General features: G+C 53.5%; 1 protein-coding gene across 1 annotated transcript in view; it reads left to right on the plus strand.

The window, feature by feature from the left end:
• The window catches only part of LRRC75A (leucine rich repeat containing 75A), a 50024-nt gene that overhangs the window by 23862 nt on the left and 8827 nt on the right, over nucleotides 1-17335 (plus strand). Inside the window, exon 2 of the mRNA XM_032139293.2 lies at nucleotides 6133-6261. Coding sequence (XP_031995184.1) covers nucleotides 6133-6261 — 129 coding nt within the window. The remainder of the gene's footprint in view (nucleotides 1-6132; nucleotides 6262-17335) is intronic.

Consider the following 17335-nt stretch of genomic DNA (forward strand, 5'->3'; position numbering starts at 1 on the left):
TGTCTGTATGAATTAACTAGTCTATATACCTCATATAAGTGAAACCAGACAGTATTTGTCCTTTTGTGTCTGGCTTATTTCACTTCTTTGTCCCTGCGTCCTCGAGGCTCACTATGCTGTAGCATGTGTTGGAATCCCCTTCCTTTTTAAGGCTGAATGATATTTCATTGCACGGCTAGACCACGCTCCATGTACCCATTCATCTGTTGACGGCCACCTGGATTGTTTTCACCTTTTGGCTACTGTGAATGATGCTGCTGGAAGCATAGCTGCTGTTTGAGTGCCTGCTTTCAGTTCTTTGGGGTATATATTCCCAAGAGTGGAATTGCTGGATCATATGGCAATTCTGTGTTTCATTTGTTTAAGGAACTGCCACACCATTTTCCACGGTGGCTGCACCATTTTGTATTCCTGTCAGCAGCACACAAAGGTTCCAGTTTCTTCACATTCTTGCCAACCCTTGTTATTTTCTGGGATTTTACGGGGCTTTTTGGATCTGAGAACTGGATTGGCCAGAGAAGTTAAGTTTATTTGTATTAGAAAGATTTGGGCTGGGTTTTCAGGGTGGAAATGAGAAAGTGAGGGATGGTTAGAGTAGCAAGAAAGATACAGGGAAGGGATTTTAGGAGTTTGGGCGATGTCATGAATGAGATGTCCCTTTGGTGACTTGGAGAAGTTGCTGTAGAGATATCAGTTGCTTCAGAGGCCTCCTGTATGCTGAACTAATATTCCCAGGAAGAGGACAGTGTGCTAGGGCTGCCCAGTAGGCACAGTGGGGTTTTGTGGCAAGGACAGCCCTACAGGTGCCAGGGCCGAACAAGCAGCTAAAGAAACAAAAATCAGATAGCCTCATTCTCATCTGCAGGACTGAAAGTCAGAGGGTAGCCAAGTCTGTCTGCGATATTTTGCAGAGAGTTTCTGTTGAGCCAGGTTGTCTTCAGGTGTGTCATCAACATGAAGGAATTCTCAGGGAGGCCAGAGCTCAGAAGAGAAAGCATCTGTGTATTCCTCCTGGGGGGAAACATGTACTAGGTGACTTCCCTACTGCACAGGAATAGAGCGAAGGTGCGAGTCCAACTGTGGGGAGGCATCAACGAGTGAGTGGCAGTGATCATGTACACTCCATGCCATTGCCTTGCACACATGTGTGCAAACGTGAATGCAAAATGCCAGCTGTTACATTCATAGGGTTGTTTTCACATCTAAAAAAAATAACAGCAGCTCCTTACAGTGCCTCATGCTTGTAGTCCCAGCTACTCTGGAGGCTGAGGCAGGAGGATCGCTTGAGCCCAGGAGTTCAAGGTTGCAGCAAGTTATGATTGCACCGCTGCAATCCAGCGGGTGACAGAGCAAGACCATGTCTCAAAATAAAAAATAATAAGTTCACAAGTGAAGAAATAAATTTTTTGAAAATAACTATATTTTCCAAAGGAAAAGAAAAACCAAGTGAGAGTGGTGTTGCTCCCCATTTTTGTGACTCGCTTTAGTCTCACTTCCTAGAAGACAGCTACCAGACTTGCGCTTTTGCACTGGGTCTTGCGACAGGTTGTTTTAATTGACATCTATGAAGAAAATCTGGCATCACATAGATATGTCATTGGAAAAGAGGTCCCCACAGCACCCCTAAAATGGTCTTAAGTGTGCTTCCCCAAAGTCTACAGACCACACTTTGAGAAATGCCATTCTGACTGCCCTCTGTAAATCTCTACTCACTTTTTGGAAACATGCACCCCTATTCCCAAGCCCATCATCTCTTCCCATTGCAATGAGTCCCCAGACCTGTTTATCCAAGCTCCAGTTATGTAGGGCCCCCTTCTTTGAGATGCCATGTGCTGCTGTGTGCTGGGTCTGGCAGCTCGGAAAGGGAGCCGAGAGTGACTCGGTGTCAGGCCAGCCACACTCTCCGAGTGTCACTCCCCACCAGCAGTGACTCAGGCACACCTGCTGGTGTTCCCAGACATCCTGATGAGGAACTGTCCACAGGCACAGTTCCTAGAGGTGGTACTGTTTAGACCTGTCATGAGGAAAGGGGATTGTCCTCAATGCCTCGTGCTTGTTAAGACAAACCAGCCCCTCCAACAGTGCACAGGAGGGGCTGCAGGGACCACACCTGGACCTGATTCTTCCACTTCCCTTGCACATGCAGCAGGCCTTGTGTGCCTACCCCCATTCTGTGTCTTCCTGAGAAAGAGGGCAGGCCATGGGTGCAGAGTCGGAAAGGAGCCCGTTCCCAGGGCTGTGGCCCAGGCTGCAGCCTCCTGAGACACCTGAGAATCTGGTGACCTCTCCTCCCTCACACCCAGCCCCGTGGGTAGTCCCAGCAGCTGGTGACACCATCATCTCCAATAGCCTGGCTTAGGGGAGGGGGGATGGAGAGGACATCAAGGAGGCAGGAAGTAGCCCAAGGTCCTCAGGACTATGAAGTGCCCTCAATTAGCACAAGCATCCTGTGGACCTAGGTGGGGTTGAAATAAAGCAATAAAGCAATAATGTGTGCCATGGCCTTTGGCCAGCCTCTATCTGGCTTTGCCTGTTGTAGCCCTGGGACCTTGGGGAGCCCCACCCCAGCTGGAATTCACAGGGCGGGCCGGGGTTGGCCGTGACTCACAGTGACCCTGAGCTGCCTTTCTAGGAGACCCTCCTCCTTCCCTCCCATCCTGCCTCTACACTCCTTTTCCCCTCCCAAGCAACAACCACGGGAACCCAGACAGTGCTCTAGAGAGGCGGAGCCACAGTCAGCAGCTGGGCAACCGGGGGAATGGTGCGGGGAGATGGCAGGGGAGTGGGCTCCGGAAAGGACATTTGGCATCTTCACAGACCTGCCCAGCCTCCTGGGTTGGCAACTGGGATTTTCTTGGTCCTTCCAGTGATGGCCTAGACTAGCTTGGAGATGTAGGGGGTCCAGCAAGATGGGACAAAGCTGGTAGGAACACAAGAAACCCAGGCAGTCATCTGGTCCAGGGCTTTCAAGCTTTTCTTTGGAACAGAACTGCATTCATTTGTTTGTAACCAGGAGCTGCTTTGTAAGAGCCGCAGCCCACAGCCCTGCTGGTTCCTCTCACCTCCCTCTTGTCTACCGTCAGCCTCAATATCTTGGAACACAGTTTAATAACCACTAGTGCGGTTCATCTGCCCATTTCACAGATGGGGAAATGGATCCCAAGAGGGAAGTCTCTTGCCACAGACTTACAGGGAGTTGGGCCTGGCCAGGGCCTAAAACCCAGTGCTATTTCCCAGGGTCATTCAGGGACAGACTGCAGGGACAGTTGTAAGGGGGAGACCACTAGGTGCCAGGGGTGCTCACAGAGGAGAGGGGTGCCCAGGGGCGAAGCAGAAGAGGGATAGAGGCTGGCATTAAGTCACCAACCACAGAGGAGCAGCCCAGCCTGCTCGACAGACTGTAAAAGAAAAATAGCTCCATGCCCCTGGCCTCCTCCCCGTGGCCACCAGTGCAGCCTCTGACCATGGGAATAACCACCCCTCTGTTTCCACCTCATCTGCCCTCCTTCCCCAGCTCCCTGTCCCCAGGAAGGGGAGCCTCAAGCTGTAGGCAGGGTCTGGCTGGCAAGCCGGGCACTGGGCCACAGCCCGTTTGACCACGCAGGTCCTCTGAGACTGTAGAACACAAGTCCTTTGACTTTCGGCCTTCCTGTGTCCCCAGCCTCCTCCCGCCCCAGGGAGGGCAGAGCTGTGATTTTGCACATTAATGGGTGATAGTTTGTGTCCTGGGGTCCCTCGTGTCCACACAGCTCCGACACACCCTCCTGACCATGAGGCCAGTGTGGACTCTGTGTGCCCAGGTCCCCGCCCAGCCCTGACTCCTGCATTTTTCTAGGGAGAGAGCTCATGGCTTTTGACACATTCTCAAATAGGTCTGTGGTCCAGGAGATCAAGAACCCCTGCAGAAGGGGAAGACGGGTCTTCCAGGGAGGAGGGGGCAGAAATGTAGTAGAAAGGGCACTGTTGCTTTCTCTGTTCCCTGCCAGAGGCTTTACATGTAGCACTTGGTCTTGTTCCCCTTACCTCCTTGCGATGCTGGGATCACTGTCCCCATTTTACAAATGAGGAAACTGAGGCTCAGCAGTGTCAGGTTGCTTGCTTCAGGACGCAGCCCTGGCTGAGGGATTGAAAAAGCCGGGGCAGGGCCAGAGGTCAAAGGTGGGTATTGCACCTGCTTCTACAAGGGGGTGCAGCTCTAGAACCTGTACCAGCCAGTGCTTCAGAAGCCTCCCCTGACTGCATCCATGCCAGACCTTGAGCCCCCAGGTCCTGGTTCCCAGCAAATTTTTTCAGCAGCCAGAGAGCCTGGCATAGGGCCTGGCAGTTCGCCTCCAAGGTTCATTCCTGCCATGTGGAAAACAGCCCTCACAACTGGCCTCTTGTGTCCTCACTGAGGCTTGAATGAAGCTTTAATGAGGGTGGGGGCAGAGTGCACCCTAACCACGGCAGGTAGGACCTGGCTGGCAGGTGGGCTCCAAGGGGCTCTCCCCATAAGGCTCCTCCCACCCCCAGGCATGACACCCAGGCCCTCCAGAGCCCCCAGCAAAGACTGTTTATTTGCTTGTAGCAATGTCAGCTGCCAGACCACAGAGCCCGTCCCTGCCCTCCATCTGTCCAGCTCAGCCACCCTCTCACCACCCCCTGGCAGATAAGAGCAATGCGATCTGCAGAACAGGCCCAGGGCTGAGGCTGTGCCCCGCCCCCATCCTTCCTGAAATTCCAACAGCACAGAAGGCGTGGGCCTTGGTGTCTCCATCTGTAGAGAGTATATGATGATGTCCAGCCTGCTTGCCTTCCAGGGATTTCTAAGAATCATGTGGGGAAGGTATTTTAAAAGTACGGAATACAAACAAAATGACAAGGAGCAAACTCAGCTGGTCACCCACACATTCCCTGCCCAGACGTCCCGTCCCCAGGGTACTGGACCCCAGCCACCCAGGCTGGGAGCCTTTCTCCTCCGGGCTGTGCTGGGGCAGCTGTGGGAGCCCCCAGAACGAGGACAGCCCACAGTGGGTGAACCTGCTTTGCCTCCCTACCCAGGGATGCCTCATGTTCCCCAGGATGGTGTGAGGACAGTTTCCAGATGGGAATGTCAGCATTGCCTGGTCTGTGCAGGGCACCAAGCTAGGGTCAGGGACTGCAGTGTAGCTCATACCCAAGGATGGCAGAAATAGGGAGTGGGGGGGGCTTGAGGAAAGGGAGCAGATGTACCTCCCCCTTTCACATGGAGGGGCACGAAGTTTAGTCCCCACCCCAGGGCAGGAACGTCATGTTTCCTTACTTCTCCAAAGCCCATCACTCCGTTTTAAGCTCAGGGGTCTCATGACCTACTTTAGAGGAAGGTCACAGGATTCTTCCGGGCCTGCTTCGGGGGAGAACAGCAGTCAGAGAGACCTTCCTGCGTCGGCTGCCTCCTCAGATGCCAGGGTGCCATATTCTGGGGTGGTGTGTCCTGAACCCCCAAACCCAACTCCTCCCTCAGACCCAGGGAAGCTCTGCTCCAGCGGTTTCTGCCGCAGCCCCCCACACTTAGTAGCACTCGCCTCCAAGCTGCTCCCCTCCCATCGGGAAGATTCCACTCAGTACCTTTCTGAGGGAGTCCTGATGAGGTTTCATTCTGGGTGCCTGGCAGGCTCTCCTTACAACCCCACCACTCAGAAACCCCCAAGGCAAAGGAACACTGAGGCTGCATCAGCTACAGAAGGAGCAGTAAAAACAACAGGAAGAAAACACAAATAAATATCAATAAACCATCCTGTCACAAGGCAGTTAATTCCAAATTTTGCCACGATGGAGAAGCAGCTGCTTGCACCGAGGTGGGCCACCCTTGGCTTCCTCCTCTGGAAAACCAGAGAGACAAAGGTCAGGGGCTGTCCTACGAGAGGGCCACAAGCCAGGACCTGCACAAACTGCAGAGCCTGCAGAGGCCAGTCCCTGCTCTTCCTCAACTTGGAGGTAAAGACAAACAGGAGGGGCCTGCCCCAGCCCCTGAGGGAAGTTCTGCAGATGCTCCCCACCTGGGCTCTGGGAGGCAGAGTCGCCTCCAGGAGCCTGTGCCTACTTCTCCTGGGGATGGTGGGCGAGCTGGGTGGGCAGCCAGCCCTGACCTCTGGGCATCCTTTGCTCTTGCAGGACCTGGGCATGGAGTCGACCTCGCTGGACGACGTTCTGTATCGCTACGCCAGCTTCCGGAACCTGGTGGACCCCATCACACACGACCTCATCATCAGCCTGGCACGCTACATCCACTGTCCCAAGCCGGTAGGGTGGCTGTGGTCCCAGCCAGCCAGGTCCCGGGGTGTGCGGTGGGTGCCTTTCTGGGCAGAGCAGCTCTATGCCCAAGGAGGACTGGCAGACACTGCCCAGGCCCAAGGAGGACAAGCCCGTCCTCCAGGCACCAAGAGCTTGAGGTGCTCTCCCTTAGTGCCACTAGCACAGATTGGTTTTGTTTGGCCCAGGGGGTGAATTCATTGCCAACATTTAAAAACCAGAATTTTTCACATGATCCCTATATTCAGCTGCCCTTGAAAAACTGGAAGCTCCAGCAACATGAAGCCCTCATTTGTGCAGGGCTGGAGCTAAGTAGCCATCCCTGTTATATGGGGCCAAGGCCACCACATACAGTTGTACAGGTTGTACCTTGCACAAAAGCATGCGTACAGAAGGGTGGCGGGGTAGGGGGAGGCAGGGGAAAGTTCAAATCCAGCCCTCTCTCTACCCACCAAGCCATGAGCCCTGGTGCAAGCCTGTGCCCCCTGGAGGTGAACTTTTTCTTATTTGCACAAAGGTGTCATAGAAGGCTGTCCGGGGCCCTGCATGGGGCTGTCTACTTTGCCTCAGTCCCCACCACTCCCAGATTTCTTCACCTCTGAGGCTGAATGTCCTTTGACACCCACCCCTTCACTCATGTCTTCTTCCTACTGGCCCTGGGAGCTCGGAAGGGAAAGCTCCACGGCTCCCCAGGCTCCAGATCTGCAGCTCAGCCCTGCCTGGATGGGAGGTTCTGCCCTGTTCCTGCAGCTCCAGGTCTAGGCTTCCCCAGGGCTATGCAGCCCGACCTGGTGGGAAGGGGAGGGCTGGCTGGGGACATTTCCACACTTGAGCGCTTCTCTGTTGCTTTGGTTTTTTTCTGTCTCATCCCTTAATTTCCAGTGGCTTCCAAAAGAAGTGCTTCCCCACTGGCAGTCAGGAAACCAGAGCAGGACGAAGGGGTGTGGGAGGGAAGTTTTTCCTTTTGGTGTAGGATCTAGGCCAGGAGTGAGATGGTTCCCAAGCCCACCCTTCGCTCGGCCTGGATACAGACTTGACTGTGGTCCTGCAGTGAGCTGGAGCCTTGCTCTGGAATGGTGTTTCCTGGGGCTGAGCTCCATCTGCGGCTTTGTCGGGGACCTTCTCTCTGACTCTGGGGCTACCTGATGCAAAGGCTCTGAGGTGGGGGCCCAGCTGTGGAGGGCTGGGAGCCCGGCCAGGGTCAGGAGCACAGTGTTGCAGAAGGCAGGGATGCAGGGCCCAGTGGGAGGGGAAGGAAAGCTGGTGTTGAGGAAGCCTCGAGGCCTGATTGGCGCCAGGAGCCACAGGGAGCTGGCTGGGGCTGGTGCCTCTGTCGCTTCTCATGCAGTTCCACCTGGTTCTGCCTGGGGAGGTGGGAAGGGACAGGAGTCAGGCCTGTGAGGAGGCCTTGCCGGGTGCCAGACCCTGCCTTTCCTAGAGCAGGAATGGAGCTGCTCACAGATGAGAGGGTGAAAGGCGATGGGGCTCTCAAAAAAGCAAAAAAGAAATAGGAGGGCTAAGTATATGCCCATCTTTGAGTTAAGGAAAACAAAATTCAGGTAATCCAGTGATCTGAGCAAAGTTACACCTCCGAGGAGAACCACAGGTGTGATTTGGGCCTATGCAGTGACCCAGAGCTGGGTGGGACACAGGCCGGTGGTCCCTGGGTGGTCGGTGCCCATGGGGGCAGGAGGAGGGGCCTGGTAGGAGCAGCCGAGCTCCCCGAGCTCCCCAGCCTGTCCCTCACAGGTTGCCTCACGGACGGCCTGTGTGGGGAGAAGGACCCACCCTCTCAGAGAGAGAGGCAGGCCAGGGAGTGGGTCAGGGCCACTGTGAGACCCTGTGAGACAGGGCCAGGCAAGACCAGGAGGAGGGGCGGGAACTCCTGCCTTCTGATCTTCCCTTTCCATCTGGATAGGGGCGGGGCCGGGGGGTGCATACCTGGGTTGTTGTGGTCCATTCAGGTGGCTGTAACAAATTATCGTGGACTGGGTGGCTTACAAACAGTAGAAATTTATCTCTCACACTTCTGAAGGCTGGAAGTCTGAGATCTGGGTGCCAGCCTGGTTGGTGACTGGCAAGGACCTTTTTCTGGGTTACAGACAGTCACTTTCTTGTGTCCTTACATGGCAGGAAATGGGCAAAGGAGCACGAATCCCATTGTGAGAGCTCCACCCCCCTGGCCTAATCACCTCCCAAAGGCCCCACCTCTAACTACCATCACCCTGGGGATTAGGTTTCAACACGTGAATTCTGGGGAGATACCAACATTCAGTCCATTGCGTGATGTAACCTTCCTCAAACCACTTCAACACCTGGACTTTGTTTTCCTCAAAACAAAATGAGTCAGCCAGAGTGAGTGAGCCCTGCTGAAACCCAGAGACCTGGAGGGCCCCTTTTGTGCCCATGTGGCAAGCGAGGCTCTCTGGATGAGGCAGGGGTGGGAGGTCCCCAGGCTGGTGGTAGGAGCAGCCCCTCCATCCACCCCAGACCAGGATGTCCTGGTCAGAGCAATTTGCATCTGAGAAGTTCATGTCAGCCCACGTTATGGGTCTAGAGATTGTGGACAGAGGTGTCAAGACCAGAGAGCTCATTCCAAAGGTAAATTGGATACTACCCGGACCTCGCTGAAAATCCTTCAGTGAGGGGCTGTGCTGTAGTTTAAACAAAACCCAAACTCCTCATCTGGCTTTGCCTTAGTCTCTGAGCTTCCTTCTCCCACTTGCCGCCCTGCGAGCTCTGCTCTAGCACGTGGGCCTCCCTCCTCTGCTCCTGACACCTTCACACCCTCTCCTACCTTAGGGACGTCGCTGCTGGACGTCGCTGCTTCCTCTGACTGTTCCAGCCTCCTCTGTCTGAGCTTCCTTCTCCTGAGTTCAGACTGAGCCTACAGCCTCTGAGAGGCCTTCGTTGACAAGCCTGCCTAGCGTAGGCTCCTTATCAGCCTGTCTCGAGCCCCATTTATTTTTCCTTTCGTTTCTCCGTTTTACTTACTGGCCTCTGAAATTACCTTGCTTATTTATTTGTTGGCTAATTTATTGTCTGTTTTCCCCACTAGAATATAAACTCTGAAGGGAAGGGTGTCTGTCTTGTTCACAATTCCCACCTGCACCAGGCAGGAAGCAGGCAACATATTCCATTGTGAAGTTTGAAGAGAGTTTAGCAAAGGGTTGAGGACAGATAAAGGAAGTCAACGGGGGATATTGAGACATCCAAAGACAGCAGTGGTAGGAGGTTGTCTCACAGCAGGACAAGCTGTATTGCCAGAGGCAGGGTGAGAACACCTGGTCCAGAGCCATGCTGCATTATCCATTGCCATATAGCAAACTACCCCAAAACTTAGTGGCTTAAAACAACAGACATTTATTGTTATAGTCTCTGTGGGTCAGGATTGCAGGGGCAGCTTAAGTAGGTAGTTTAGCTTTGGGTCTCTCAAGACATTGGTCAGGGCTGCAGGTGTCAGAAGGCTTAACAGAAGTTGGCAGGTCTGCCAGGCTCGGTGGCTCACGCCTGTAATCCCAGCACTTTGGGAAGCCGAGGCGGGTGGATCACCTGAGGTCGGAAGTTCAAGACCAGCCTGACCAATGTGGAGAAACCCCGTCTCTACTAAAAATACAAAATTAGCCAGGCATGGTGGCGCATGCCTGTAATCCCAGCTACTCGGGAGGCTGAGGCAGGTGGAGGTTGCCGTGAGCCGAAATCGCACCATTGCACTCCGGCCTGGGCAACAAGAGCGAAACTCCGTCTCAAACAAAAAAGAAGTTGGCAGGTCCACTTCCAAGGCGGCACACTCGCCCTGTAGCCTCTCCATGGGACTGCTTGAGTGTCCTCACATCATGGCAGCTGGCTTATCCCACAACAGGCGATAATATAGAAGCCATAATGCCTTCCTTTCCTTCCTTTCTTTCTTTCTTTCGACAGAGTCTCTCTGTATCACCTAGGCTGGAGTGTAATGGCGCAATCTCGATTCACTGCAACCTCTGCCTCCCGGGTTTAAGCAGTTCTCCTGCCTTAGCCTCCCAAGTAGCTTGGGATTACAGGCACCTGCCACCACACCTGGCTAATGTTTAGTATTTTTAGTAGAGACGGGGTTTCACCACGTTGGCCAGCCTGGTCTCAAACTCCTGACCTCAGGTGATCCACCCGCCTCGGCCTTCCAAAGTGCTAGGATTACAGGAGTGAGCCACTATGCCTGGCCTTGCTTTTGTTGTTGTTGTTGTTGTTGTTTGTATTTTTTTGTTTGTTTGTTTTGAGACAGGGTCCCACTCTGATGCCCAGGCTGGAGTGCAGAGGTGTGATCATAACTTACTGCAGCCTGGAGCTACTAGGCTCAAGTGATCCTCCCACCTCCCCCTCCCGAGTAGCTGGGACTACAGGCAGGCACCACCATGCCTAGCTAATTTTTTGTTTTTTTTTCTTGTAGAGACGGGGCACTCACTATGTTGCCAAGGCTGGTCTCAAACTTCTGGCCTCAAGCAATCCCTCTGCCTTGGCCTCCCAAAGCACTAGGATTGCAGGTGTGAGCCCAACCCCCACAATACCTTTTAAGACCCAGTCTCAGAAGTCACAAACCATCATTTCCACCATTCTATTGATTCTAATGATTCTGCTGCTCACCTAGACCAGCCCTGCTACAATGTGAAAGGACACTACACAGGGGCACAGATGCCAGGAGCTGAGAGCAGCAAGGCTGTCTTGGAGGCCAGCCGCTGCACATGCCAAAGTGGGGGAATCAGAATAAACTCCCCCATCTGTCTCTCCTCCTGCCCTCTGGTCTTGCTACCATTGCTCCCATTAGCTGAACCCAAGTGGAAGCCAGGGGGAAGAGAGCCCAGTGATGCAGTCTCTAGAGCCCAGCCTTCTGAGCAGAGAAGGGCAGAGTGGACTGTGGGGCGAGAGGAAACGGAAAAGCTGGCACACAGTCTGCATCTGGAATGGTGTCCAGCATAATGGGCGGGACAGTCAACATTTGATGAATGTATGAATGAATTTATGAATGAGGGAGGAATACCCTTGAATGGAGGGCAGTGGAGGGCCATGCATGTCGGGGTCCTGGAACAGTTACAGAGGTGCCTGGGGAGTGAAGATGGCAGATGGTATTACTGCCTGATGGCTCAGAGCCAGAGCAGTGTCGGGTGCTGGTACCCCTCCCAGGTCAGCCTGCAGGTCGGCACGTCATCTTTCCTGACAGATTAATGAGAGGCCCCTCAAACACGTTCTGCCCCAGGACCTGGGCAGCCTCACTGGGAAGGTCTGGAGAGGCTGCTGCCCTGACCTGCACTCATAGTCACCTTGACTGTGCCACATCCCACTCCTGCCATCTTCAGGGATCGGGGGAGGGCTGCAAAGCGTTGATTCTGCACACAGCCATTGAGCCTCCTGGGCGGGTTAGGATTCTGCTGCACATAACAGAAGCCCAGGCGGGCTGGCTCCAGCAAGGAAGAAAATGTGTTCTACAGATACCGAGGTGTCTTGTGGCGCCCACAGGCAGCCAAGTTAGACCAGGGTGCTAGAACTATAGATAAGCGCGGTGCAGAGGTCCCTGCTTCTCTCCTCGCTGCTCTACCCTGCCTCCCTCTGCATTCCCTCTGCACAGACTGCTCTTCCCCCTGCCGTATGGTAGGGAATGTGGCTGGCTATGGCTCCTAGGTTACTTCTCAGGGTTCCAGCCACTGGAGGAGTTAGGGTATATGTGTGTCAGTGTCAAGTCCAGCTTCCTCCTCCTCTTCCTCTTCCTCCTCCTCTTCCTCTTCTTTCTCCTTCTTCTCTTCCTCCTCCTCTTCCTTCTCCTCCTTTTCCTCTTCCTCTTCCTCCTCTTCCTCCTTGTCTTCCTCCTCCTCCTCTTCCTCCTCCTCTCCCTCCTCTCTCTCCTCCTCTTTCCTCCTCCTCTTCTCCTTCCTCCTCCTCCTCCTCTTCCTCCTTCTCCTCTTCTCCCTCCCCCCGTTCCCCACCTTCTTACTGCTCCACTTCTGGGCCAGTGCTGCCTAGTCCTGTTCTCTGCAGGAGGGAGCCCTGGAGGGGTTCTTGAAAAGTGGAAGAGTTGGGGAAAAAATGAGACAGTCTCGCTGAAGGCTTTTCTGGTTGTAAATGATAGAAACACTTTGAACTGACCTACGCCAAAGACAGGATTTCTCACAAGGAGGGCAGCAGATGGCGGTTAGGAGCATCAGCCTCAGAGCTGGCTGACTTTAGATCCTGACTCTGTCTTACAAGCTGGGCGGCCTTGCCCATCTATTTAAGTTCTTTTTGCCTCAGTTCCCTCATTTGTAAAGCAGGGATATTAGTAATACCTGTCTCATAGGGTTGTAATGAGGTATGGGACTATAAAGAGTTTGTAGGGCACTTTGGGAGGTCGAGGCAGGTGGACCACTTGAGGTCAGGAGTTCGAGACCAGCCTGACCAACATGGTGAAACCTCGTCTCTAATAGAAATACAATAAAAATTAGCGGGGCATGGATGGCGGGTGCCTGTAGTCCCAGCTACTCAGGAGGCTGAAGCAAGAGAACCGCTTGAATCCGGGAGGTGGAGGTTGCATTGAGCTGAGATTGCGCCACTGCACTCCAGCCGGGCGACAGAGCAAGACTGTCTAAAAAAAAACTTTCTAGGACAGAACTGTGTGGTACTTTTCCTCACTCATTATAAGGGTCATGGCTGACACTCCTATAACCAGACACAGGGTAACAAAAAAGCAGAACAAATTTGTTTAATCAAAGTTTTACACAACATGGGAGCTTTCAGAAATTAAGACACTCAGGTGAGGCACAGTGGCTCACGCCTGTAATCCCAGCACTTTGGGAGGCCGAGGCAGGCCGATCATCTGAGGTCAGGAGTTCAAGACCAACCTGGCCAACATGGTGAAACCCTGTCTCTACTAAAAATACAAAAATTAGCTGGGCGTGGTGGCACGCACCTGTAATCCCAACTACTCAGGAGGCTAAGCCAGGAGAATCACTTGAACCTGGGAGGTGGAGGTTGCAGTGAGCTGAGATGGTGCCACTGTACTCCAGCCTTGGGGGGACAGAGCAAGACTCCGTCACTAAAAAAAAAAAAAAGAAAGAAAAGAAAAGAAATGAAGACCCTTAGCCCCAGCTACCTGGGAGGCTGATGCAGGAGGATTACATGAGGCCAGGAATTCAATACCAGCAAGGGCAATATAGTGAAACCCCCATCTCTTTAAAAAAGAGAAAGAAATGAAGACCCCAAACCCCAGGGAAAGAGGTTTTTTATTTTTTTGTTTTTTTTTGTTTGTTAGAATTTATTTTATTTTATTTATTTATTTATTTAGAGACGGAATTTTGCTCTCGTTGCCCAGGCTGGAGTGCAATGGCGTGATCTCGGCCCACCTCAACCTCTGCCTCCTGGGTTCACGGCGATTCTCCTGCCTCAGCCTCTCGAGCAGCTGGGATTACAGACATGCACCATCATGCCCGGCTAATTTTGTATTTTCAGTAAAGATTGGGTTTCTCCATGTTGGTCAGGCTGGTCTCGAACTCCCAACCTCAGGTGATCCACCCCCCCGCCCCCCGCCTCCCAAAGTGCTGGGATTACAGGCATGAGCCACCATGCCTGGCCTGTTTGTTTGTTTTTTGACAGAGTCTCACTCTGTCGCCCAGGCTGGAGTGCAATGGCGTGATCTCGGCTCACTGGACCCTCCACCTCCTGGGTTCAAGCAATTCTCCTGCCTCAGCCTACCAAGTAGCTGGGATTACAGGCACCCGCCACCACGCCTAGCTAATTTTTTGCATTTTTAGTAGAGATGGGGTTTCGCCATGTTGGCCAGGCTAGTCTCGAGCTCCTGACCTCAGGTGATCCACCCACCTCGGCGTCCCAAAGTGCTGGGATTACAGGCGTGAGCCACCACACTCAGCCAGCTATCTGTTTTTATACTCAGGTTTGGTAAAGAGTGCACCAGCTTGTAGAAATGCGATCGGACAAAGGGTGTGATCTAATGGTGATAGGCTGAGGGGAGCCAGGAAGGCTGTCTGCTCAGATTCTTCTTGGCCTCTCTGTGCAGTGTTCCTTCCTACCCCTCTGGAATGGTCTTCAAGACAGAAGGGAGAGAGTGACCTGCCTAGTTTTATGGCTTGCTTTGAGGGAGAGGGGGTTCTAGTTTCTGTGACCTGCCTTGGGGAAGAAGAATTCTGGTTTCTCTGACTCACTCTGCGGGAGAAGAAGGGCCAGAGACAGGAGGGGAGAAGAAGGGCCAGAGACAGGAGGGCAGCAGAAGGGCAGAAAAACTTTGCTTCTGAGGCCTTCCAATTTCCGTTAGTTCAAAGCTCTCTGCTGGCCCTGGCGCCATGCTTTGGAATTGTGTTCTGAGCCCCAAAATGTTCAGGCAGACAGTGCTCAGAGGAGATGCCCAATGCATCGCAGCTGCTCAATACATGTTAGCTGTTGTCAGTTTAGTTCAGACAAGCAGAAGGGAACTCTCACTCCTGAGAGAACATCAGCTCACTTGTGCTCTCAAGGCAACTCTATGAGGTGTCCATACCTATTGTTCCTGTCTAGCCAATGAGGAGACCCAGGCTCCTCAGTTCTCCCTGGTAGCGGCAGATCCACGTCCCTCCTGAGCCTGGCCCTGTGCGTGGCTGCCCCCTTGTGGCAATGGCAGTGCAGTGATGCCCCCTTGTCCTCTGTTCTCTCTCTCTCTGTGTGTGTGTGTGTGTGTGTGTGTGTGTGTGTGTGTGTGTGTGTGTGTGTGTGTGTGTGTGTGTGTGTGTGTGTGACGGAGTCCCACACCAGTCCCACTCTGGCGCCCACGCCAGGGTCCAATGGCGTGATCTCGGCTCACTGCAACCACCTCCCGGGTTCAAGCAATTCTCCTGCCGCAGCTTCCCGAGTAGCTGGGACTACAGGCACCTGTGACTACGCCTGGCTAATTTTTGTTATTTTTAGTAGAGACGGGGTTTCACCATATTGGCCAGACTGGTGTCGAACTCCTGACCTTGTGATCCACCCGCCTCGGCCTCCCAAAGTGCTGGGATTACAGGCGTGAACTACCGCGCCCGGCCTCTGTTCTCTTCTTTTAAGGCTCAGCTGCCCAGGCTGAGAGGGTGGACAGGGATTTTGGCCCCAGATTTTGGAAACCCTGGGAAGTGATTGAAGGAGGAGCTGCAGCTGAGGGGCTCAGTTCTAAGCCTTGGAGACTGGCTACATTCTGTCCTGGGGTGGTTCCAGGAGCGATGCTGGGCAGACCACCTGATCCCACCCATGGTCTTTGAACTAGTGCTTCTCCACCTCGGCTGCACTAGGGAATCACCTGGGGACCTTTTAAAAATCCCTGTGTGGCCAGGCGGGGTGGCTCACACCTGTAATCCCAGCACTTTAGGAGGCCGAGGCGGGCAGATCACGAGGTCAGAAGTTCGAGACCAGCCTGGCCAACATGGTGAAACCCCGTCTCTATTAAAATACAAAAAATTAGCGGGGTGTGGTGGCAGGCATCTGTAATCCCAGCTACTTGGGAGGCTGAGGCAGGAGAATCGTTTGAACCTGGGAGATGGAGGTTGCAGTGAGCTGAGACCATGCCGCTGCACTCCAGCCTGGGCAACAGAGTGAGACTCCATTTCAAAAAAAAAAAAAGAAAAAAAAATCCCCGTGCCTGAGCCACCCTCCCATCATTGGGGTGGCCCAGGCATCAGTGTTATTTTGTTGTTGTTTGGTTTGGTTTTTTGAGACTAGGTCTCACCCTGTCTGGAGTGCAGAGGTGTGATCACGGCTCACTGCAGCCTTCACTTTCGGGGCTCAAGAGCCTCTTACCTCAGCCTCCTGGGTAGCTGGGACCGCAGACACATGCCACCATGCTGGGCTTTTTTTTTTTTTTTTTTTCAGAGAGCAGGTCTCACTATATTGCCCAGGGTAGTCTTGAACTCCTGGGCTCAAGTGATCCTCCTACCTCAGCCTCCCAAAGTGTTGGGATTACAAGAGTCACAGCACCTGGCCCATCAGTGGACTTTAAAGCTCCCCTGAGATTCCAGGCCAGGCGTGGTGGCTAACGCCTGTAATCTCAGCACTTTGGGGGGCCGAGGCGGGCGGATCACGAGGTCAGGAGATCGAGACCATCCTGGCTAACACAGCGAGACCCCGTCTCTACTAAAAATACAAAAAAATTAGCCGGGTGTGTTGGCGGGCGCCTGTAGTCCCAGCTACTGGGGAGGCTGAGGCAGGAGAATGGCATGAACCCAGGAGGCAGAGCTTGCAGTGAGCCGAGATCACACCACTACACTTCATCCTGGGTGACAGAGCGAGACTCCGTCTCAAAAAAAAAAAGCTCCCCTGAGATTCCAGTATGAAAGATTCCAAGGCAAAGAAGCACAGCTCTAGATGGGCCATCTCCAATGTCACCTCCTATTCTCCCTTTGTTTTATTTATTATTATTATTTTGCTTTTTGAGATGGAGTCTCACTCTGTCACCCAGGCTAGAGTGCAGTGGTGTGATCCCGGCTCACTGCAAACTCCGCCTCCTGGGTTCAAACAATTCTTCTGCCTCAGCCTCCGGAGTAGCTGGGATCACAGGCGCCCACTGCCACGCCCAGCTAATTTTTGTATTTTTAGTAGAGACGGGGTTTTGCCATGTTGGCCAGGCTGATCTCGAACTCCTGACTTCAGGTGATGCATCCACCTTGGCCTCCCAATGTGCTGGGATTACAGGCATGAGCCACCGTTCCTGGCCCCTATTCTCCCTTTGAGCTCCAAGGTCGGCTTCCACCATGGCCCCTCTCCCTGAACCTGTGCTGGCCAGGGCCTCCTTGTTGAAGATCCAGTGCACTGCCTCTGGGTGGGGGTCTAACCCCATTAGTCACTCTTCTCCTTGGTGTCCAGACTCCGCTCCTCCTGCTGCTCTGACAGAGTCTTCTCTGACTGCTGTGTGTCTGGTGTTCTCTCTCCCTCCTGCTCAGCTCATTCTCTGGCCAGGCGTTTAATCTTACTGATGAATGTGTCCAGCCTGGACCTGTCTTGAGCCCCAGCCCCGTAAGTCCAGTGGCATCCGCAGCTGGAGGTCTTGTGAGCCCCTCAACTTACCATGGCCCCACGTGAGCAGGTCACCCCCCTCCTGCCTTCTCACCCA

Source organism: Hylobates moloch, unplaced genomic scaffold (assembly GCF_009828535.3).
Source record: "Hylobates moloch isolate HMO894 unplaced genomic scaffold, HMol_V3 SCAFFOLD_19, whole genome shotgun sequence".
NCBI classification, from domain to species: domain Eukaryota; kingdom Metazoa; phylum Chordata; class Mammalia; order Primates; family Hylobatidae; genus Hylobates; species Hylobates moloch.